This window comes from Capsicum annuum, chromosome 1 (genome assembly GCF_002878395.1).
Source record: "Capsicum annuum cultivar UCD-10X-F1 chromosome 1, UCD10Xv1.1, whole genome shotgun sequence".
Classification (NCBI taxonomy): Eukaryota; Viridiplantae; Streptophyta; class Magnoliopsida; order Solanales; family Solanaceae; genus Capsicum; species Capsicum annuum.
In genome coordinates, this window is record NC_061111.1 from 18,353,228 (window position 1) to 18,372,756 (window position 19,529).

Consider the following 19,529-nt stretch of genomic DNA (forward strand, 5'->3'; position numbering starts at 1 on the left):
GCACGGCCAACAAAACAAGACACGCCTCCTACTAATCTTCTAGTACCCTATAATTCGCGCCCTTCACACTTTTCTATTTAGGGTTATTTTTTCGATAAACTGCAACTGTTTCTTGTATAATCACCTCCCTCCAATATCTCTTCAGTCTACCTCCACCTCTCATGAATCCATCCATAGCCAACTTCTCACGCCTCCGCACTGGGGCATCTCTGCATCTCCTTATCACATCGCCGAACCATCTCAACCTCGCTTCCCGCATCTTGTCTTCCACCGAAGTAACTTCCACATCTTGTCTTGGATATTCTCATTTCTAATCCTAGTAAACCGACATATCCATTGCAGCATCCTCATCTCCACGACCTTCATGTGAGAGTTCTTGACTGGGCAACTCCGCTTCGTACAATATAGCTGGTTAAACCGTCACTCTGTAGAAGTTGTCTTTAGTTTAGGAGGCACCTTCTTATCACACAGAACTCTGGAAGCAAACCTCCATTTCACCACTCAACACCAATACCGTGAGTTACATCCTCGTCAATCTCCCTAGATGACAAACTCAAGATACTTAAAACTACCTCTATTTGAAATGATGAGGATCCAGCATCACTATTACGTCATCATTATGCGTTACCTCACTAAACTTGCACTTTACACATTCCGTGTTGGCCCTGCTCAACCTAAACTCTTTAATCTCCAACTAAATATGAAATAAATTTAATCTAAAATTTAAATCAGATAAACGACCTCTTGAACCAAATGACCACTTAAAACTTTTAGGTAACATCATCATACGCTTCAACATAGCTATTCTCTCACAAAAGGCTTTGCCTTGTGCCTCACACAATTTATCTAATTGGTTTATTTCACAAATTAATGGACCCAAAGCATATGATTTGAGTCTACCAATTTATAAAACGGAGAAAAAAGACTTACACAGTTTGTGTTAACTATATGAATGAGACACAAAATAAAGTTTTTGGTTCCACTAAATTTGATATTCGATGCATCATTTATAATATAGTGTCCCAGATACTCAAAGATTCAATAAAATTTATTAATTTGTGTCACAAATTAGATGATATTAATTAAATTAAAATTCTAGATCTCATTTTGAAGTCAAACAAAAGTAGCTAGATTACAATAACTCAAATCATTTAACCACTACTTAAAAAATTGCTTAAGGATAGATACACAGATAATGTTTGTCTATATATTTCAGGTGATGCCTTTCTGCCCTTTTGATTTTAATTGAACTGATCAGTTTATCAAAAAGAAGTAGGAATTAATACAAGTAAAGAAAAATGTTATGGTAGCTTTCCAACACGTGTTTATATAGTATTTGTCGAAGATATATTCCTTGGGAAGGTAATAAAAATAGCTCATGAAAACATAATTTTTCTAATCTGTTTTAAGTTTGAGTTGGTTACTTTAATTTTTGCCCCTCAAATTCATGATTTTAAGTTTTTTGTCTCTACAACGTACTCCCTCTGTCCCAAATTGGGATTGTACAGCTATTACGAAAAATAATAAATAACATAGCTAGTTTACTATAGTACCCCTATTAAATGATGTTTACATTTTAATTTAAAAAAAAAAGTAATTAATGCAAAGGGTAAAATGTGAAAAAAAAAATTATCTTGCCTTGATAAGTAAAAAAGGACAAGTAAAATGGGACACCAAATTAGGAAATTTGGAATGGGTAAAATGGGACGGAAGGAGTATAAATTAAATGAAATTTATGGATCAAAGTACTATTAATAATGACCTAATTTTGCAAGACAAAACTTTTTAGAGAATGTTTGCTTTGGGGCATAAGTTAAAATGTTTGCTTTGGGGCATAAGTTCCATAGTATCTGATTCACATGCAAGAAATTTGCAGAACATATGCCTTGGGACATAATTTGAGTCACTGAACTTATGTCATGTGGTATAACGTGTGACGCACTACTGAACTTATGCCTTGGGTTATAACTTGGGCTACTATATTTGTGCCTTGGGGCATAACTTAGTAAGAATTAGATGGGTTGATTACACCCCTTTTCATCTCAATACCTTTTGAGCGGATCATAATTCACTTATTTATTAACTCAGTCCATTTTAATTCCATCAAATTCAGTCCAGTCCGCCCACTTGACCCCTAATGTCTTGTGTCTATGAAATTGATACTAGCTACTCCATTACCTAATCCTTAATTTAATTCAACCAATATATCACCTATTTTGGTTCTCACATTTGCTGAATTAAGCCAAAAAGGTCTTTTAGATGACTTTGTTACATTTCTTGCCGTGTCAATTGAAGCTTTCTCTATTTTAATTGATAAGACAAAACTGTTTGACCTTGGTAACAAAATAATGTCCATGCAATTATAAAAACCCATCATTTCTTTGCTTTGTTATCTCATAAACTATACTTCTAAGTTCCAATTCTCTCTATCAAAGTCCAAAAATTACTATCATACTTATAAATGGGGAGGTATCCATGTTTTAAAGTTGATGAAGATTTAAAGAAAGGGCCATGGACACCAGATGAAGATAAGAAATTGATGGATTATATTACAAACAATGGACATACAAATTGGCAATTAATTCCAAAAAAAGCAGGTTTAAACAGATGTGGAAAGAGTTGTAGATTAAGGTGGACTAATTATCTTAGGCCTGATATTAAAAGAGGAGCATTCTCCTTTGAAGAAGAAGAAATCATTATCAGCCTACATTCTATTCTTGGAAACAAGTGAGTATATATTTCTCACTCTTTTTTTCTTCAATCTTGAATTCTTATCCCCACCTCATCTTTTCTCCACCAACAAAATAAAACTAAAATAAACGGGATAATTAGGATTAATTTAACTTATGCATAAGTTTAACTTAAAAGAATTTATGCATTATTTATGTATTTCTAGGTTTCTAATCGTAGTAACTAGGCTACTACTAGTCATATACATTCTTTGTTTCATTGTATGTGGTACGATTTCTTAAATTTATTGATCGATTATATATATATATATATATATATATATATATATTATTGAACCTTTTGACTTTTGGACACAATTTTTAACTTCTAAGTTTTCATTTTGCACTTATTTACATGTTCTTATAGTCACAAAAATCTGATGACAAATTTAAAATTCACGTTTCTTTCTTCGTTATTTAACCCTATGTCAAATCTAACTATGTCGTCATACAAAATGAAATTTAAAAAAACTCTATTTTAAGTTATCTGATTGTACTGATCTAATAATACTATAAAAAATTATAATGTTGTGAATGTATAAAAATTAAACTCATATATCAACTTTTCAATTGTAGGTGGTCAAGAATTGCATCTCATCTTCCGGGAAGAACTGATAATGAGATCAAAAACTTCTATAACACTCATTTAAGGAAAAAATTACTCAGATTGGGAATTGACCCCAGGACTCATAAGCCAATTTCTGACCTCAATTTCCTCATAAATCTTTCTCATCAATTTCCTTCTAAACATAATCTTTTTATAAATAATCCCTTAGCATATGCTCTTAAATTACAAGCACAAGTCACAGAAATAGCCAAACTTCAACAACTCTTACAAGACCTTTATGCACCCATAAATACAAATATTCCATTATTGCCATCTAATTTTCAAGAAAATAATTTTGCTACAAGTTCAAGCCATGTTATAACAACAAATGTTAGTACCAACACCCACTCCTTGGATTCTTTGCTAGTAAATTCATGTGGTACAGTTCTTCCAAATTTGAATAATTCTACTTCTTGCAATATTTCAAATTCCTCAGAATTATCGTCCTATCATCAAGGTGAATTGAACTCAATGACAAATACAGAAGCTGATGATATACATGTAATTAATCAGGATTATGATCCTAATAATACATTGTCACAGCTTAATTATGATATTCCAGCATGGGAGAAACATCATGAGGATGACGATGCCAACAGTTCTTTCTGGAATGACATTTTTCAATGATTTTTCCTCTTATTTGTTGCATATCATTAGATAATTTTAGTTTTAAATCGTTTAAATATCGAGATGAATTTACTTTATTTTATTTTATTTTTTTAACTCTGTTATCTTTAGTTCTCTAGAATCTTGGTGGATTTTTTCTTTTTTCTCTTTTTATGTGTGTATATGGGGTGAGTTGTATTTATTTTGGTCAGTAAATATTGTTAAGGACCACAATTTTATGAATTTTGTGTAAATATAATTATACATATCAACATTGCATCTTTAGTTTGTAATCACCACATTATTTCTTACCACACTTAGTAAAAGGAAAAATGAAAATGAAAAATATTTAGTTCTATTTTATTTTTTAAAATAGAAAGTGCTTTAGACAAATTATTTATAATAACCTATGAGAAGTAAAATGAAGTGATAGGAGTATAAAAGATTTAAGAAGACAAAATACAAATCAGAGTTAAAACGTACTATTATGTTTAGACTAAAATTCATTTATAAATTAGTAGCCTGAAATTCATTTATTAGATAAATTAGTTAAATTTATTTGAAAGAGGTCTTTAGCAACATAATCAGTTTAAATATTATAAAAACCTTTTATTTAAGTGACCAAAATAAAAATAATAATTAAAATAATGAATTAAATAATTGTCAATTATTGAATAATTGGAAAGGCAAAAGGGAAAGAGATTATTATTCTATCTCCTTTTTTTCAAAAAAAATCTCCTGAAATGGTGATAAAATTGGCTTGATGAACAGTATTAAAACAATTGCTTGTATGCAAAGCATAGTGAAGCAAAAAATTAGATAGGCTGCAATCATTGATAAAGGGACTAATATATACTGCTCGATCATTTTGAACTAGTACTCTCCCTAAGTGTTTATTTTAGACTTGTACGCTTTTTAAGAGGCTATGGTTAATATATATATTTTATTATAATTTTCATATTAGTCAATATATAGTTTTAGCTTTTGAGAAAAGACTTGAGGAGTAATTAGTAGTTAATATTGGGTAAAATATGAAAAAATAATTATCTTTTCTTGATAAGTTAAAAGACATACATGCAAATCTACTTTTAGAATATTGGACAAATGTGATTTTCACCTGACAAGTAAAAGTGTGCTTAATTTTTAGATGAGATCGACGGTCACACACTTCAATATGATATCATAGTAGACAAATATTTTAAGATTAAACCTTATACCACCACTCAAAACGAACTTCCATGTTTTTGTCAAAACAAAAAGAATCAACTCGCAAATGAGGAGGCTTGTTTAAAATATAATTATGAAAATACAAGTGATGTTTAGATGAGATGACACAATCTTCAATATTCTCAGCATAAGGTTAAGATGAAAAAAACATTAAAGTATAATTAATTCGATTTTTTTAAAAATAAAATTATAAGTATTTGGATCAATTATTTTTAATAAATATGACAACTAAAAAGGACTGGAAGGTGTACTACTTAGACAAGATAAAACCAACCTAAAAATTATACTTTTTACATATGTAAATAGAGTTTAAATTTTATGCACCGTCAGTGTATCAATTTTTTATACTATCACGTAATTTTAGTGATACTAATTTAATTGTACATACCTCGCACATGTAACGTTTTATTATTTAAAATTAAATAATTTTTGTATTGCGATAATTTTTAACGAAGTGTATCATAACATCTTGATTTTCATGAAGAATTGGTTAGAGAAATAAATAATATACAAACAAATGCAACCTTTGATTAGTTCTAGCTGAACAAAACATAAAACAAGCAACTGAGGTAAGAATGAAGAATATTTTGATCCGACATATCCTACCTTCCTCCCTAGCTACCCTGCTATAGTACGTTGATGAAGAATTAATGATGTACATAGTAAACTAATTATCTATCCCACCACTTAACATTGACTTGAGATAATTAATTGCATTTTTCACTTTTTATTATTGAAAATTAGAAGAAATTACGGATAATATTCATCGCCAATAATGTTCAGCTTACTTTTACTGATGTCAAAATTGAATTGAATATTGAAAAACCAAAATGAGTAGAATATCACTACCCATTGAAGTCTGAAGAAGATAAAATCCATCAAATTGAAGAATAATTAATATCTCCGTTTCGAATTAGATGATCCTTTCAACCTTGGCACACCCATTAAGAAATCCAATGACTAAGAGTATATTTTACCTTTTTACCCTTCTTAACATTGTAAGATTTAATAATTATTTAAGCATGGAAAATATAGCATATGCATACATGGATTGAAAATCTTATAGGAATACTAGTAGTACTCCTTGGAAAGAAGAAAAAAAGTCAAGTTTCATAATTGAAAATGTAAGTGTTATTTTCAAAAATTTTGAAAAGTGTAGTTATATTTAATACTTATTAAGGGTAGAATGAGAAGAATTTGTGTAAAATAATTTTGATTTGATTAGTTGGACAAGTAAATTGAAACAATTTTTTTTAAAAACAGGGCCAACTAATTCTAAACGTAGGGAGTAGGTTAAATCTTTAAATAGAGTAGTTACACATCATATATAATATCAAAGCAAGTAAAGATTTTGGATATTCGAATCTCGCAGTTACAACATGTGTCACTCCAGCAAGCTGGGCAAAGGAAATAGACTAATCAAGAGAATTATCATCAATCGTAAAAGATGAAGTAACTCGCCAAGCATATTATAAATAACATATGCGTGCGAGTATATCATTTTAACCGCAACAAAAAAAAAAAAAAAACATTGAAATATTTAAAGTATGTCTTCCCATTTAAAGCATATATATTGTCACGAGGCGGCTGCAGTTTTTTACGTAGATTGCATGGACGCATGCATGCACGAAACGAAAGATATTGCTAATTAGGAAGCCACTTGGATATGGGAGCTTATTTCTATACCAAAGAAGATTTCATAAGTCAAATTTTGAAAAAATTATGGTCAAATCACATAATCAAATAATAATTAAAATAGAGTAAATACATAATTACCCCTGATGTTGGTTGGGATTTTCAAAAAGATACCTAAACTTTGAATTCGACCTATTACCCCACGATTCTTACTTAATTCGTTTCAAATACACATTCGCTGAATCTCAGTCACAACAAAGAGAGTGAACACACACACTAATCAGGCGCTACCACGTGTTAAATATATTTAATTTCATTTTTTTTAAAATAATTTTTTCCTTCTTATTTAATTTATCACCCCCCACCCCCTCTTCCCCCCACCCCATCCAGCACTCCCCTCCCCCCGACGTCCAGCAGCTCCCCTCCACCCCACCCCCATTCAGCACCCCCACCCTCCGTCCAACACTCCCACCCTGTCAGCATCTCCCCCTAACCCTTCACTCCGTCAAAATCTCTCTTCCCGTTCATTTTTTTTTTTTTCAAATCAATTCAAAAAATTGTTTTATGATTTAATTGAGTTTTAAGGATAGTTAAATGATTGAATTGAGTTTTAAAGATAGTTAAATGAGTTTTAATGGAGTTTTAAAGATATTTAAAAAAAAAAAAATGCTTCAATGGACCTTTAATGGAGGAGCTTTAATGGTGTTGAAGAAGATATTGTGTTGAAGAAGACATTGTGTTGAACTTTAATGGAATTTTAATGATATTTAGAAAAAAAAAAAAAGCTTCAATGAAGTTTTATGGGGATGGAGGAGGAGGAAGGGGGGGGGGGGGGGGGGGGGGGAGGGATGAGAGGGGGTACCGGTTAATTTAAAAAAATAAATAAAGATTAAATTTTTTTCCTATTAAAAAAAATATAAATTATATATTAATTATTTACACGTGATAACTTTTTATTGGTCAAAAAAGTCAATTTTGAGCCCTTTCACGCGCCTATGGCGCGTGTATATATGCAGAGGTCCAAAATGGTATATTTGGAACGGAATAAAGAAGAATCGTGGGGTAATAGGTCGAAGTTAAAGTTTAGGTGTCTTTTTGAAAATTTCATCCAACATTAGGGGGTAATTATGTATTTACTCATTAAAATAACATAACAAATTATTGTAGATACCGGGATATAATATTATAGATACTAGTTGTTACATGATTTAAGATCCTCAACTGATATAATTATATATACTCTCATCATGCATGACTTCTTGCGTGTGTATTTGAGGCAAAATTGTTTATGTTAATTTGTGGACAGAAATTAAATTAGCATAGTATAGTAACAAATAAAAAAAATAAAGAATTGAGGTATATTATTTACATGAATGATAGTAGGCATACATATAAACATATAGAACATAAATATGCTCAATGTGAGTCACCAAGTTCGTGCATTTATCAATTGTTATATGAACGACTAGCGGATTGAAAATTTAAAGTTTGTGGGTTTCCATGTTAGATAAAAATAAAATAAAATAGTAATTAAAGAGATTTGAACCCACAACCAAGAGATCCATAACGAGTTTCCAACTTATAATTCTTATATATTTAATATATTTCTCTATATAAATACTAGATTTGCACGAAAAATAGCTTGAATAGATTTTTTTTTCGTTCAACTGGTTTATTTTAGCAAATTAAGAGATTTTTATTACTATATTTTAATATTTTTAGTATTAAATAACTATTTACATAGAATACAAATAGTCAAATTTAGAATTTCAAAGTATCATTAATAAAGTTAGTTTAGCAAATTACATCATTTGTCACACCCTTTTTTTCACTCAAAAAAATCGAAAAAAGACTATTTATATTTTTTTATTCAGAGTCATCACTTGGCATAATCCAGTGTGTCAAGTCACCTTTGAAAAATCTTTTTCAAAACGATTTGACTCTTTAAGACTGATTTGCGAACAGAGATTCCGGCTAAGGAATTCTGTTGACCGAGGGGAAGGTGTTAGGCACCTCTCGATCCCGTGGTTCGACCACAGTCGCTTGGTGGAGCATATTTACTAATTTTGATACTAAGAATGCATAAACCACATAAAAACATACAAAACAATCAATCAAACCAACAAAAACAAAACAATCCAAAATATAATGTCCAGTCTGAGTTATACAGTCCCAAAATAGAAAAATACAAAAATATAAATCCTATTCTAAACTAATCCTAGACTAAGCTCCAATGCTTTACCCGATGCCTCGGGCCTTCACGACGAACCTCCTTTGCATACATGATACGTCGGGGCATTCCCTGGTAAGTAAACACAAGTGATCACGGGGCATTCCCCGATTAAATGAATACATTTTCAAATGCAAGAACTAAAATCAAACCATTCAACTCAAATTCCACATTCAAACATTCAACAAAAAAATTTATTTCTAAATTTGCCTACCCGAACCTACGTTTGCCTATCCATTTCAGTATATCATAATTCTATCATGTTCAACATTATCAATGCATCAAAATTAATCAATATTTATTTTTTTCTCTGTTTTTAATCCATGCCCCCAAATTTCATTCTCAACCAACAATTACTCAATTCTGACATAAACTCAACTAATCAAGACGCGATAATTATGAGAAAAACTCAAATACGCATTCAAACATACCAATCAAATCATAACATCAAACACGCTAAAATAATAAAGAGTAGGGTTCAGAATTTAAACCTCCAAATAGACGATTTCTGTTGATAATAACGTTTAAGAGAGTCCGAGCTTGGAAAATCCTTGACAAATCCCCAATAACTAACCAACCAACTCGATATCAAGAATAGTAAACTCGAATAGGTTTAAACCCGAGACAGAGGAAATATCAAATAAAATGAGACTGAAGTTACGAAAGAGACCGAGAAACCCGCATACCAAAACTCACCAGAGTTAATCCTACTCGCAGGAATCTACTCAAAAGAAAATGACGCAACACTATCGTTATTAGCCGGAACAGTCAAACGAACAATGGATCTTGTGGTTCTCCCCTCTCCTCGATGTTCTCTATTTCTCTGACTATTTTTTCTCCCAAATCTTTCCACCTCGATCTCTCTTTCTCTCTCCCTCTCCCGAGCTCGATCTCTCTTTCTCTTCATTTTTAATCTCTCTCTCTCCCGTCTCCCTACTCTCATGCCATTTCAATGGATGTGGGTGTGATTGTGTGCGTGCGTGAATATGAGAATGAAGAGAATCAAGTGTTCTCTCCCCCGTTTTCTTTCACTGGTTTGTGTGTGTGAGAGTATGCGGGTTTTGTGGAGAAGATAAGTGGAGAAGAATGGTGTGTGTGCCTATGAATTCTGGTGCCTGAGTGTGTTTGTGCATACTCAGTGAGGGTATATTGATCATGATCATGGAGAATTATTCCCCTTTTGGTGTGATTTCAGTGGGACACGTGAGTGGGGTGAGGGGGTAGGGGTAGGGTAGGTGAGGGTAGGGGTATGGGGTGGTGAGGTGTGAAAGCTCAGTAGTATTTAGTTCAGGCCTCAGTAAACTCAGTCAGTCAACAAAATTCAGTAGTATTCCGTCAGTCAACGAAACTCAGTAAACTCAGTCCAGTTCAGTCCAATGTACTCAGTTCAGTATCTATTCAGTTGGGAGTACGATTCAGCACTGAGTGAACCCAAGGATAAGGGCTCACCTGCCAGTAGAGGGTGTGATCCTTAGAATTAGTCCTTGTGTTCCAGAACTACGTAGCCAGCGTAAGTTGAGACATTAAACCTGCCAGATGAGGGTTGATGAGGTGGCTTAACCTGTCAGTTGAGGTCCCCACCATTCTCATTAGAGTACCTGACAGATGAGGGTAACTCTCAGTTTGTCCTTACTCGTGGCACGATATTGACACCTTTCCAACTGGGGTTACAGGTTGGACCTCAAATCAGTTAAAAGGGGCATGTCGGTTAGATGATTACTTTCTACAGTCTCAGTCTCATTCATCAGTAAAGAACTCAGATAATTCTACAGATTTCAGGACTGTCAGATGCAGTCATTCAGCTCAGTACGAAACTCAGCTAGTTCCATCAGAGTCAGGACTGTCAGAATTAGTCACTCAATAATAGTATATTAGTTATCAATGCATCAGTTATCAATAATCCATGTTATTAGTAAACTCAGAATTTGGTATTATTATGACTTCAGTTACAGCTCATGTATTCCTGCATGTATTTCTCACTCAGCCATGTTCATGTTCTTCAATTAGTTATAGTTCATGCATGTTAACCCTTGCATTCAGCCTACCTCACTTTGCGTACCAGTACATTCACACGTACTGACGTATACTTTTCTCTTGAGCTATGGTGTTTTATACCATAGGTTCTAACGCTCAAATTCCCGATCACGCGTAGATAGATTCAAATTCAACCAGCAGCAGTAGACTAGCAGTGAGTCCTCATCATTCGAGGATATTCTTTTATCTCATCATCTCATTACATTCAGCATTTCAGTAGATGGAGTTAGTTGAGGGATTGTTCTATCAACTCCACAGTTCAGACAGTTCAGCTAGAGACTTTTCAGACTAGATGTTCAGACAGTTATTTAGTTTTGGTATTGAGATACCTTATCTCAATTTTATTTCAGTTATTTGAACCTTATGGCATTTCAGTCCATTATTCCGCATTATAACGTATTATTACTCAGTTATTGCAGCAGGTACCAGTCATGGGTTAGCTCGTGGTCCTTCGAGATTATGAGTACCGTGTAGCGTCCGGGGTATAGACTTGGGACGTTACACTTTCACACCCTCCAACTTGAGGGAATATTGAAATATTGTTGTATCTGTTCATTGGACCAGGTTGATTCACCTGTTTCATCTCACTGAATATTTGTCTGATGCAGTACATAGTTTGGGCTGCCTTGGTTTCAGCCACCTCAACATGTTGATTTTGGCCTAAATTTCGAAAATCCTTATATATTATTTATTCTTTTTGTACACCTAGGTAAATCTTTAGTATATATCTCCACTATCTTATGCCTTATTTAGGAGTCTATCCTACCTTATTTAGGAGTGTATTTATTTGTTATTTTGTTATTTTGTACTTTATTTAGACTTCTACCTTATTTAGATGATTAATTTTGTATAAATAGGATATTATGAGAAAAAAGGACACTCTATAGCACTTTTTAAAACAAATAGCCCAATTTTGAAAACTTTTCAAAAAGTGGTCAGTCGAATATACTTTTTGCGTTTTATAGCCTTTTCCTAATTTGGGTCATTTTGACCTACATAGTCCATATACAATACTGATTCAGCATTCCACTTGGGCAACTCGACCCTTTTAAAAATATTTTAATTTTTTTTCTATAAATTTTTTAACTGATCAAATATTCTGCATTTTTTATTATTTAGAAATAATAATTAAATTATATAAAAACGATATAATTGTTAAATAGAATATGTATCTATATAAGATATATGTATAGAAACTGTATAGTTCTATCAAATATGTATATGTATAAAATATAAAAAAAAAAATATATAGAAAGTGTATGAAAATTATATAATTTTTGTATAAAACGTGTAAAAAAATGTACAGTTATTGTATAAATTGTGTATCAAATTTGTATAATTTTTGTATAGAATATTTATATGTATAAGAGATGTATAGAAACTGTATAGAAGGTGTGTAGAAACTGTGTAGAACAAGCCAGTAAATTGAAAAGGCTAGAAAGTAGAATTTCAATTCCATGGTCATTTTCATGGAAACAGGTTAATTTGAAGTGTTGTTTCTGTCCTTTACCCATATTATAACTCTGCTTTATTTCAATTGAATATATTCAATACAATCAATTCAAATTCAATTATTCAAGTATTCAGTTCATTCATTCAAATCATCATTCAATTTTTCCGCAATTTTTGTCAAACTTTGTTCAATTTTTAACCATTAGTTTAACTCTTTGGTACTTTTAAGCGGCTTAGGGAAATTTTGGTTATCTTTGGACATTGCCAAGCTTTTCGTAACTTCTCTGCGTCTTGGATGATTTGTCTTTTAGGAGTTCTTCTATTTTTGCTATCTTCTTTCTAATTTAATTTATTTTATTCCGGGGTATAAAATTTGTCTGCAAAAATAAGAATCATTATAAGATAATAACAAGGGAGTTGATAAAATATACACATTCTCTAAATAAAAAAGTTATTATTATGTTTTATTAGTGTGTAATAGGTCTTTCATGTAATTGGAATGAATAAATTTCTTTCGTTGATGATTTTGAATTCAATTTGACTGAAAACAAGTAGAGTTCTTCTGGGTCCAGACTTCAGATTGTACAATTTTGAATCAAAGTGATATATGTTCAATGTGTTGTAGTAAACCTATGATATATATAATTAAGGAACGATGTAGCATCTAATATTAATTGTGTTACATATTATATCTTTAAGTTAGTAGAGACAAATCAGTAAGTAGTAATTGGAATCCTCAAGCCCTTTTTATTTTCAATCATAATACATATGTGATATACTAATTTTTTTCGTACTGGTTGTTTTTCCTCCCGAGGTGTTTTACTTTGTTGATTTCTTCATTATACCGAATAAATTAATCAAATTCGTAGACACTTCATGAAGCTATTTATGCATTCTATCTGCACCTAATTCAAGGCCATATTTTTTGAAATATAATATTGAGAAATATATTTATCATATGCATTTAATTTTTGAAAATAGTACTTTACTTATTTACAATCGACGGAAAATTACTTCACTCTCTGATTTTACTTTAAAAATCAAACTCCTCCAGCAATTTTGAACAACAATCAAACATCCCTCCCTCTCCCTCTTCCCCCCTTCCTATTCTATGTAATGTTCATTTTGTCTTTATTATATCAAATATATTTATGTAATACCTATTTATAATATATATAATTTATGTTTGTAACCTAGGTATTTATAACTTTTTGTTTAAGCTCATTAACATAGTAAGTAGAATATTATTTTTATAATTTTTTTGTAAAATTTAATGTTATTTTTATGGTTGTTATCTCAATATTATATACATTAAGTGAGTGTATATGTATGTACATGCATGTGTATATTTTTTTTTTCTTTCTCCACTCTCTTACTCCATGCATTTTATATTACGTGGTCATTTTTTATGTGACACACCTCTCAAGAAAATTTTAATCAGAGGTATACTTACTAAACTAACCTTATTAATAATGTTTTGAAACTTTAGATTTGACTACTAATACTATATGCAGTTAGAGATAATACTTACCCCCATGAACTATATCCAAAAAGGTTATGACACACCTCAACTTAAAGGGGTCCTATTACCCTCTGAACTAATTAAAAGTGCAATTTTGACACTGTTAGTGCCTACGTGGCACATACGTAGCACAATACATTGAAGTGTCCACGTAGGCACTAAGGGTGTCAAAATTACAATTTTAATTAGTTCAGGGGGTAATAGGACTCCCTTTAAGTTAAGGTGTGTCATAATTTTTTTGAGTATAGTTCAGGGGGATAATTGGGTATTTTCTCTATGCTGTTATTTAATATTAAGGGTAGAAATTTAAAAAAATTAAAAATTCTTCCTGATTTCATAAATTGGACAAGTAAATTAAAACAATTAATTTTAATATGAGTTTCAAATAATATGAAACAACAGAAGTATTCACTATATAAACTAACAAGTTTTGAGAGTATTACATAAATTAGAGAAAATGATCAAAAGCTCCCCCAACCTTTACCCCAAATCCCAACTACACACCTATACTTTGCGGGGGTCCTATGACTCCCTGAACTATTTTAAAGTAGAATTATTACCCCCCCCCCTCCCCGGAAAGCTTACATGGCGAGAGAGTGTTTTTCACTCTCTTTAAAGAGAGTGAAAACGTAAATTATTTATTAAAAAGTTATTTTTAATATTTCTTTATTTTCTTTATTCATTTTTAATTATTCATTTTCTTTTTTCATCTTCGTCTTCTTCTTCTTCTTCTTCCTCCCCTTCCTCTTCCTCTCCCTCTCCCTCTTCCTCTTCTTCCTCTTCCTCTTCCTCCTCCTCCTCCTCCTCCTCCTCCTCCTCCTCCTCCTCCTCTTCTTCTTCTTCTAACTTCAAGAACTCATCAATGACATCCAAGATTAATTTATCATCTTCCTCATCTCCAAGCACAAAATCGATTGGTTCCGACTTCAAATTCGTCGAAAATTTCAAAATGGATATTGTTCCTTATTTTCAACTTCAAGGTTGTCGAAAATTTCAAAATCAATATTATCCATTATTTTCGACTTCAAGGTCATTGTAAATTTTAAAATGGGTATTGTCCATTATTTCCGACTTCAAGGTCGTTGAAAATTTTAAAATTCTCTATTGTTTCCGACTTTAAGGTCATCGAAAATTTTAAATTTGGTTTGTTCATTATTTTCGACTTCAAGGTCGTTGAAAATTCTGAAATTGATATTGTTCGTTGTTTTCGGATTTAAGATCATCGAAAATTTAATAATTGATATTGTTTATTTTTTCCCACTTCAAGGTTGTCAAAAATTTTAAATTCGATATCGTTTATTATTTCCGACTTCAAGATCATTGAAATTTTTAAAATCGATATTGTCCATTATTTCCGACTTCAAGGTCGTTGTAAATTTTAAAATGAGTATTGCCCATTATTTCCGACTTCAAGGTCGTCGAAAATTTCAAAATTTCTCTATTGTTTCCAACTTTAAAGTCATCAAAAATTTTAAATTCGGTATTGTTCATTATTTTCGACTTCAAGGTCGTCGAAAACTTCAAAATTGGTATTGTTTGTTATTTCTGGATTTAAGATTGTCAGAAATTTAATAATGATCTTGTTCATTGTTTCTCACTTCTAGGTTGTCGGAAATTTCAAATTTGATGTTGTCTATTATTTTCGACTATAAGATCATTGAAAATTTCAAATTCGATATTGTCCATTACTTTTCACTTCAAGTTCATCGAAAATTTGTTTAAGTTTGAAAAGGAAAAGAGATGAAAAGTAATGGTGAAAAAAATAATGGTGAAAATGATCAAAAGTAATAAAAAGTGACAAAAGTAAAAAGGATGTTGGCACGTGCATCACACCACATTCCAAATGACTGATTGTCAGTTTTTCAGGGGAGGAGGAGGGTAATAATTCCACTTAAAATAGTTCTGGGGGGCTATAAGACCCCCGCAAAGTATAAGTGTGTAGTTGGAATTTGGGGTAAAGATTGGGGGGTGGCCATTTAATAATTTAAAATCTAAATAAATACAATTTTTAAAAATTTGACCTTAATTTAATTAATTATTTTGTATTTCCTGAATAAAAATATAAAAAAAATAGCATCAAATTTATCTAAATGTGAATTTATTGTACTAAATATATCGACCAAAACCTACATATCTTACACATTTGATGCTGAAATCTATTTGGATGAGACGAATCTAACAGACACCATCAAAGATAAAAATCAGACATCTAATTAAGATCATGTCAAAGATATGATATTTCTCCGTCATCACCTCGATGAGAGATTCAAAATGAAACATCTCACAGTTAGGGATCCTCTTATTCTGTGGAATAACTCAAAAGATAGATAGAAATAATCAAATAGTCTTAGTATTTTACATTTATGTTGGTTGTATTGCTTTACATTTCTGTAAGTTGTGTTTTAAATAAATAGAGTTCTGTGCAAAACGTTGTTAGCTAGTAATACTATAATATTTACTTTGTGTATATTTTCATTTTAAAGGATATATGGATGCTCCTTAAATTTTATTTGAATTGATGATCAATAGTGAGGATATTTGTGTTATTGATCGTAGAACTTTAAAATTTTACTCCTGAAGTATGAATTTTAAAATTTACTTCTACAATAGCAAATTTGAAATTTACTCCAAAGTAATAAATGCTCTAAAATTTACTCCAAAAAATAGTAAGATTGTGCAATAGTAAAATTTTACAAACTACTCTCGAAATAGTAAGAACTTTGAATTACTCGAGTAAATAACACACGCCATGATAAATTTGAAGTTTACTAGTTCAAATACTTTTATCTGTTGGTATGAATAATTTTATCATCTCGAAATGAGCATATAGAGTATTAGACATATACTGAAGAACTAGAAGATTTTCTAAAAATTATTGTTTGTTCTCACGATAAGTTGATTGAACCAATTAATGTTGAGACTAAATTTTTTAAATTCTGAAAAGTATAAATGGTGAATAAGGGTTTGTTCACCTGTCATATGACATGATGCATCCATAAGATAGTCACATGCATGTTTATTGTCAACCCGGAGTGTGATATTCATAGCGTTGCTTGCTTAATTAAATTGAGTTAAGAACTTAATTTTCAGATTGTATAATCAAGACAATCGATCTTGATAATAATGATTATATTCAGTTGATTTGACATTGAATTCCTCTGATAAATAGCTAAATCATTGCTTATGAGAACAAAATTTCATGTGTTGATTTGAAATATATATGATATATTGTATACAATAGCACTTGTATGAATTAGATCAATAAATTATGAGCAATTCCTCCCTCCCAATTGGTTTAGAATCGAGAACCAAATATCCATCTAATAGCTTATATATATGCAACATGTAATTAATTGATATACCAAGATGTGAAGAGATAGATTCTCCAAAATAGATTGGAGTATATGTTAGTTTCCCTAACATAATGGAAAGGTAATAAACAGCAAAGAATATATATGTTGTGAATTATCATTAGTATGATCCTCATTTAAAAGATAATTCAAGTCAATTACTACAAGCATTTGTTGATCCAAAATTGATTTCATATTTACTTGCAAATGTTCCTACTGTGTATCTCTGAAGGACAGTATTTTCACTAAAATTATAAAGTATTTTCATATTATTTTATCTAAGAAAATTAAGTAGTTGGTAAAAGTTGAACTTAGAAAAAATTTCAATCCAATTTTTTAAAAATCATTTTTCACTTCATAAAAATAAATATTAAAAGAAAAAAACTATATGATTTAGCAAACATAAGCTCTTAATTATCCTATTTAGCCTAAGTTTTAATTAATTATAATCCATGATCTCTCTTGCCAATTAAATACATCCATAAAAATGTAAACTATATTAAAATAGAAATACAAATACAATTATATCAATAAATATAAAATTATAAATAATACTGAGAATACAAATACAATAAGTATTTGTGGTATTTTCGTTATCATACATGCCATATTTTTTTAAAATTTTCAAAAAATATGAAATGAAACAAAAAAAGGGAGAAAGAAAAACATATAAAAAAAAATAAAGAAGAAGAAGAAGAAAGAGAGAGAGAAAAATCGAAAAGAATGAAATGAAATAGGAAAAAGAAAAAGAAAAAAGAAATAAGGGAAAATACAAAAAAGAAAAAAATAGAGACAAAAGTGCCAAGAAAAACAAAAAAAGGAAAAAAGAAATAAAGAGAAACAGAAGTTAAAGATAAAAGAGAGAAAAAAAATGAAAAGGAAAAAGAAAATATTTTAAAAAAATTCGGTACACTAAAGTTTTCGTTATGCACAAGGTTAAGAAAAGGATCCCACCACAAGGGTGTATTGTTAAAGAAAATAGAAAGGGAGGGAGAGAGAGCGAAGGCTTGTACATGTAATTACTCTCATGGTATTTATATTTTATATCGATAGAGTCTGTTGCATACAATTGATACACTGGCAACAGATGATAATTTTTAAACTTAGATTATGAGTCCCCCAATTAACTAAAAATTAGGCTATTTTTTGAAATATGTTATGAGCCCCCCCCCCCCCCCCCCCCCCCTCCCCAATTGATAGAAAGTTAGGTTATTTTCTGAAAGATTTTCATCTCAAAAATATATGTAGGTGTGAAATTAAGTTATCAGAAGTTAAAAATTGTGTGACTAAATATTTAAAGTATTTTTATATATTTTTGCTGAAAAATATATAAATAATTGATCAAAATTAAACTAAAGAAAATAAAATCTGATATCTTCTTGCATTATTTTTCACTTCATCTCATGAAAATAAATCTTAAATATACATAAGAGTGAAGTTGAGTTATTAGAAGTCACTAAAAATTTGAAATATTTTCATATTATTTCACTTAAATTTTATTTAACCCAAAAAAAATCTCAATCAAATATATTTTTTTAATTATTATTATTATTATTATTATTATTATTATTATTATTATTATTACTCCATCTTAATAAAAATAAATTTAGGAGTGAAATAAGTTATTAAAAGTCAACAACTGTGTTGGCTATTTGTAAAATTCACAAATTGAGACTCGATTCAATCCTAATATAGATTAAATCAACATTTCGGAAGTAGAAGTCAAATATTTTCGTTGTCTCTAGTAGTGACAAATTGAATCTTGATTCAATCCTAACATGGATTGAATCAATATTCTCAAATAAAAGTCAATCATTAATTTTAATTATAGTCGTGATAAATTGAGATTCGATTCGATCCTAATAGAAATTGAATCAACACTTTTCAGTTAGAAGTAAATGATTTATGTTGACTATAGTCATGTCAAATTGAAATTATTTCAAATCAAATGATTTTATTGAACTCAAAAAAAAATCTCAAATCAAATATTTTTTTTAATTATTACTATTATTATTACTCCATCTTATTAAAAATAAATTTAGGAGTGAAATTAAATTATTAAAAGTCAACTACTGTGTTGGCTATTCGTAAAATTCATAAATTGAGACTCGATTCAATCCTAATATAGATTAAATCA

At 30.5% G+C, this 19,529-nt stretch overlaps 1 protein-coding gene across 1 annotated transcript; it reads left to right on the plus strand.

Annotated features, from left to right (window-relative positions):
- The first annotated feature begins 2,380 nt into the window (after positions 1-2,380).
- On the plus strand, positions 2,381-4,150 carry LOC107870761 (transcription factor MYB41). The gene is made up of 2 exons (XM_016717396.2): positions 2,381-2,727; positions 3,306-4,150. The coding sequence occupies exons 1-2, from the start codon at positions 2,462-2,464 to the stop codon at positions 3,961-3,963; spliced, it is 924 nt and encodes a 307-aa protein (XP_016572882.1). The 5' UTR covers positions 2,381-2,461; the 3' UTR covers positions 3,964-4,150.
- Positions 4,151-19,529: the final 15,379 nt, after the last annotated feature.